This window comes from Lagopus leucura, unplaced genomic scaffold (assembly GCF_019238085.1).
Source record: "Lagopus leucura isolate 7727_CA_CO unplaced genomic scaffold, USGS_WTPT01 Super-Scaffold_100015, whole genome shotgun sequence".
In the NCBI taxonomy this organism is placed as follows: domain Eukaryota; kingdom Metazoa; phylum Chordata; class Aves; order Galliformes; family Phasianidae; genus Lagopus; species Lagopus leucura.
Window position 1 is genome coordinate 11,183,391 of NW_024962269.1, and position 6,000 is coordinate 11,189,390.

Below are 6,000 nucleotides of genomic sequence, written 5' to 3' on the forward strand. Positions count from 1 at the left end.
TTTCTTTTTAGGGTTATTCTGGATTTTTGTGTTCAATTCCATGTATTAACAGTGCACGCAGACACTTCTAAACAGAAATGCTTATTTTACTGAAATGACTAAAAAGAACTCTACTAATTGCCATTGTGAGAAAAGGAGGAAAACCTAGGTACTCACCATTAGAAGCACAAACCCGCAGGACCCAGAGGCAGTGGGTGAGGTTCAGGTGGTGACCCAGGTTTTGCCTCGTCAAGCTCAGAATTACATCAGTTGCTTCTGCTTTCTGCACTTTAATCCCAAACTTCCGGTCTGTGAAATGCAAAGCAGAATCAAAATTACTGTGAAGACCAAGTATCTGCAGAACTCTTGATAAACAAACTTGGACCAAATCTCATAAGAGGGGATTTCATTAAAAATTCATTCAAGTGTACCAGTGAGTTAGATTGCTGTTATTTGCAGGTTACACTGAAAACAAGAGAGCATCAGAATTACCTACAGTCACCATATACAAAGAAAAACTATTTTATAGTTTCACTTAGGTTAAGAGAATCAAAAATGAATTTCTGCTAGGGGGGAACTTTTCAGCTAGTAGTTCAGCCCAAGGCAGAATGTGCATGAGTACACTCTCCCTGTCTTTTTGCAAGACTTCCAACTGGCCAAACTGTAGATGACCAGTATTTCCAAAGTAGAGCAACCCAAAAGTAAACTCAAAACACTAACAGGAACATCTCAGTGCTGATTACTGCCGAGACTGTCTGTTAGTTTTAAGCCCACTCCCCTAACCCCGAGCATCCCACTGTGCAGCAGTACCTTGTTGGCCAACCCTGGCCAGGAGGCGAAGCAGAGGCAGGAGGATGGTGGGGTCGGGTGGCTCGGTCCGGGCAGCAGAGATGAGGGCCTGCAGCAGTGCCTCACTACCCCCTTTGCTGATCACATAGTGAATTCTTCGTCCAGTCCCTGGGGGAAAGGGGACAAGAAGGGCTTTGCTCAGACCATCCTCACCCCAGACGTGCAGCGTTAACTTTCAACCTGCACAATGCACACAGTGTTCCCATGGCCTTCTCGAGTTGTTTTATCGCCATAAACTCCAGATCATTTGCAGAGTTGACCTCTTGATTGCCCCCCAGCTGGAGATGTGGCTAATAGTGATACAAAAAAACAATGCTCTCTTCTCATCTCACTTCAGCAGTCATTACCTTCACAAAACCACTGCAGAGGTTTTTCATTGTGCATTGAAATGCAGTACAGAGGAATAAATAGAGGCACCAACAGATTTCAAAGGCACAGAAGGTTCAGTGGTCTTTTCTTAGATATTGGAAGTTAGACCACAAGCATCTGCCAAATGAAAATGAATCCTGGGGAAGCTTTCAGACAAATCTAGGTCTTCAAAGAAACCAGAAACTAATCCTGCGAGCCCTACCATGTCAACAAACAGGAGTCCATGGTCACCTTTGGCAGCTGAACCAACTCTCCTTGGTTGGAATCAGCTGCACGTTCAGCCCTCAGAGCACCTGGAGGGGAGATGCTTCTGCTGCTCTCCCAGTATGCAATCCCTCCATCTAATGAGGAATGATCCCGCAGGACTTGCAAGGAGCAGCTTAGCTGGACACACAATGCCTGTGATGGGGCTGTGAGGACTGGGGAACACAGGAGCCTCCAGTTCTTACTGATGTAGCCTAGTAGTTCAGTTGGGTTGAGAATTACTGAACAAATAACATTAATAATATTTCTGAGGTGGAGTGCCAGGGAAAATACATTTAATTTTTTTTCCAGGTTTTTTTTTTTTTTTTGCCAATTCACTTGTTTTTTGATGTGGCTCAGGCACACATAGCAAGCAACATGTCATCCTTGCAGCCCTGAGGTGGAGGTGCCTAACTCCCTTTATTATAAAGTATTTGTGGTTTGGGAAGTCAGGTTCCTCTCTTTGTTTCACAGCCCACCCCCCCTCCCCCCCAAACTGCACAGGTGAATATTTCCAGTGGCTGATTACTAAGAATTAGGAAAATCCTGTCCTTAGCATGCAGGCATTGCCCCAGCAATGCTTCCTTACCCAAAGACAGCAGGTCAGTGAGGACACTGAGGATATTTAGGAGGACATCCTTGTCACAGGAGCTCTGAAAAGGAAACACAACAATTTTAGTGTTGAATTCAGAACAGTGAATTTCATACTACATCAGGCTACAGTGCCTCATGTAGTGCAGACGCACCGAAATCCTTGTTTGGGTACTGAGTACTCTTTGTGCCATCTGTCCAGTGAATACGTGCAGCCATATTGCTAACACCTTCTAAAAGCCTCTGACAGACACAGTGATCCTGCCACGCAATATTTAATACACAGTAGCATTTCTGCAGTGTTTATATCTTAATTCTAAAGAACACCTCTTTCTTTGGATCAGTCTGGTTACCTCAAAGCTGAGGAAATTAACCCAGCAATGTGTTGTCATTTTCAATAAGAACATCCGTTATTACGGCAGATGGAAAAGAATATCTACAAGCCTTATCAATCTCCTTCACAAGAAAATCACCCTGTCTTTGCAGCTTTACAGCTACAACCACGTGGAACTCTGGAGGCTGGTGAGCAGAAAGATACCCTAAACTTATTTTTAATCAAGACTGAGCAAACAGCACACCCTGACATCACGCTTTCTGCTTTAGATTGACCCTACATTTTTCTCTAGAGGAAATGAGATACAGCATGTTTGTGGAGAAGGAAACACTGGCTATCTACCATCCATCTGTGTCATACATTGCAGCCCTTACTTGAATCCTGCTCTATCCAGATTTCTTTGCTAAGATTGAAGTCTCATCAGTCTGTATTGTTATATGAGTTGGGTTAAGATCTAGATCTCTTAATTTCTGTACAAATACAACGCAATAAGAGTTTCCAGTATAACAGCAAACTTCCCTTTTGGTAGCCTTGGTTATTAATAACCTTAGTTATTTCACATAAACTAGATCAAAGTGACTTAACCATTCTCTGACATACTTAACGTTATGTAACTGAATATATAAAGGCAGAAATCAGGAAGTAACATCTAGCAAAAAGAAGTTATAGAAAGAACATAAAGAAAATCTGTATAAGTCAGATCTGTAAGGATGGCTGTTTAATGCAGATGGACAACTTATTTCCAGTGGCTCACAGCTAAAGCAACAGCTCAATCCAAAACGGCTCTGAGGATGGTGCAGCTAATTAGGCAGCTCTATATTATACCCTTCTGCTGTCATAGTGGAGGAAGGCATGCTCTCAGATGTGGGAATGAAGCAGAGAAAGCGGTCAGTTTTCACAGTTAAGACTGTCAGCCAAAGCTCCCACTTGTGTCACAGAACTCCTATGGGATGCTCAGCAGCTCCCTCCAACCAAGCTTCCAAAAGAGTCACTATGATGGCACTGCTGGTTCTTTCCCAGCCAAGACAAGCTATTTGACTTCAATGAAATACAATTACTCATGGTCCGCCATTACAACTCTCATCTTAGAGAGGACATTCAAATTCATGGAACCAGCTCAATGGAGTGCACAGAGAGGAAGAGCTGCAGCAGGGTTATTGCAGCTCTGAATACTGCTACTTCTTGGTAATGGATAGTTTCAGTGATGTCTTTGCTCATTATCCAGTCTTGAACTGTCTCAAGTCTCCCAGTACATTCAGAGGAAGTAAACAGTGATGAGAGCTCCCTTCCTGTACTTCTTGGCATTTTTTAAGCATGGGGACTAAGTAGTCAGGAGCAGGCTGTCAGGGGTGATGAGTACCCACCAAATTTACAGACTCCAGGAAGAGTTACAGTTCTCAGCACCTTTTTTAAATATCAGCCCTCTAGTTTTGTCTTGCTGCCTCTCAGTATCCTTTTTCTCTGTAGGTGGATGGATTACACATTAAGGTTTCAGTAATGAAGTCTTCATTGATTTATGCTCCTATTACACTGGGCTGTTTATTTTAACTGATTGGATTGTGGGTTTCCTAAGCCATTAACACAAATAGTGATGACATAAGATATCCTCTGAATTTCCATGCACTTTATCCAGGGGCTCAGATGAACAAAGAACTCGAGGGGACATGAAAGATCAGCTTTTAAAATGTGCAAATTAGAGCTAGGTTATATTGCCAAATATTTTATCTGAGTATTTATTCTTGGTATTTTAATATTAAAATTCTGATTGGATTGGTGCCTCATCATTCCCCTTGCTCCAGTGCACTAGTGAGGGAATTGGATGGCTGTGTTTGCTGAAACAGTAGATAAAGCACTGGGGTCCATTAGAAAAATGTATTTCCTGCAAACTTCAGTGGCAAAGATTTCAACCACTGAATAATACAGAAGACCACAGAAGAGCACAGCTCCAATTAACAATAGCCAGACAATTACAAAAAAATTCAAACAACTCCAAAGTTGCTGCTGTCTTACAAGATGACAATTTGCCTTTTGAATAGAAATGACTTAGATTTCGACTAATTAGCTGGCGATGCTCAAAATTAAAGATATTTGGACACTGAGTTCTACTAGAATTAATTGCTGAAATTAATGCTTATACCAAACTGTCTGTGGAAGGATTCCCAACAGATTCATTCATGAAAAGGTTTCGGGAAATCTTTTTGAATAGGAAGTACATTGAGAAAGTCACAACTTGTGCCTGATCTAAAAAAGATGAATAGGGTAATTTCTTCAATGCAAATTACTTACCCAGCTCTGGTTAAAATAAACACATTAATTATTTTTATTGAAAGATATGCTTGATGTTTAAAAAAAAAATGTTAAGCAAAGAGAGAAGTGAAATTCCTCCTGCTAAATATTTTCCATTCCTGCCAGCACTTGTGGATGTTACCTACAATACCCGTACACACACAGACTAATGAAGATGCATTCACGGTATACAGGTGGAATGTGAACAGAGGCTCAAGTTAGATTACAAAAATCACCAACCTCCTGCAGGATTTCACTAAAAGGATTTAGAATTAGAGCCAAATTGTTACCTATTAACAACAGGCTGTAGCTGCCTTCACGGCTTGCAGCCAGACAAGGGCCAAAGGAACAAAAAGCATCACTTAAAAATCAAGCACAGCAGTACTTCTTGGCCAGAGCCTCTCATCCTAGCCTTACTTCAGCAAAGCCTGCTGTCTTTCTCACCCAACTGGGAGTATCATGGGGCTGGCTTGAGAGGTATTTAATCAGCTCCCAGCTGATCATTTTCCTCTGAGCTTTTTCTGGGAATTAATCCCTGAAACACCGGGGCTTTGGTTAGCTTGGCTAAAGCTCCTCATGCATAAACAGGAGGATGTAGAAAGCTAGGAATAAGTACCACCACAGCATGTGGTCACTGATACATACAGGCAGCAAGAGATTGTTACATTGGGTTTGGAGAGGAGCTTGATCCCAAGATCCTTCTGACCAACAGCTCAGGTTAGTTGGCCAACCTGGGAATGATACCCAGGGAAGGAGTTCCTGTGTGCTTGTCCTGCTGTTGGGAATGTGCCAAGACAAGTTGTTACTCACTTAAGATTATAACAATCACAACCAAGCCACTGAAACAGGTAATCTCATTTCAGCAGGGAAAGATTCCAGGGACTTTTTCCTACAAGCTTTGAAGAGCCACCAGAGATCATTTTTCCTGTCCCACGCGAAGGACAGCAGCTATCAGCTCAATACCCACGTTAGCAAGGGCCTAAAATGAAAGCTTCAGTCACTTCTGTGTCTCTAGGGCTTTCATAGCTTTTGCCCACAGGCAAGTACTCCTCCAAATAAAACATGCAAATTACAGAGAGTGTTTACTGTGAGTGTAAGCATTACTGTTACAAAAAAAAAAAAAAAAAAAAAAAGAGAATGCCTGGAAAGAAATCATACAGCATTAATTTGTGCAGCACGATGTTTGCTAATAAATATTTTATTGGGGGGAGAAAGAAATATGAGGCTGTTATTCACCCACAAAAATTATAAATGCAGAATTAAAGAAGTCACTCCTGCAGGGCAACAGGTAGCATGTTTTCTGACAGCACTCCTAGTAAATTAATTGTTGGATATAGTGTATGACCACT

At 41.8% G+C, this 6,000-nt stretch overlaps 1 protein-coding gene across 9 annotated transcripts in view; it reads right to left on the reverse strand.

Annotated features, from left to right (window-relative positions):
- The window catches only part of AGBL1 (AGBL carboxypeptidase 1), a 489,727-nt gene that overhangs the window by 469,129 nt on the left and 14,598 nt on the right, over positions 1-6,000 (reverse strand). For all 9 annotated transcript variants that reach the window (XR_006179785.1, XR_006179786.1, XR_006179787.1 and 6 more), the window contains 3 exons: positions 2,030-2,093; positions 790-936; positions 157-288 (listed from right to left, as the gene is read on the reverse strand). Coding sequence is in view for 5 of the 9 variants with exons in the window: in XM_042875615.1 (XP_042731549.1) it covers positions 157-288; positions 790-936; positions 2,030-2,093 (343 nt within the window). In the remaining 4 variants the exon portion in view is untranslated. The remainder of the gene's footprint in view (positions 1-156; positions 289-789; positions 937-2,029; positions 2,094-6,000) is intronic.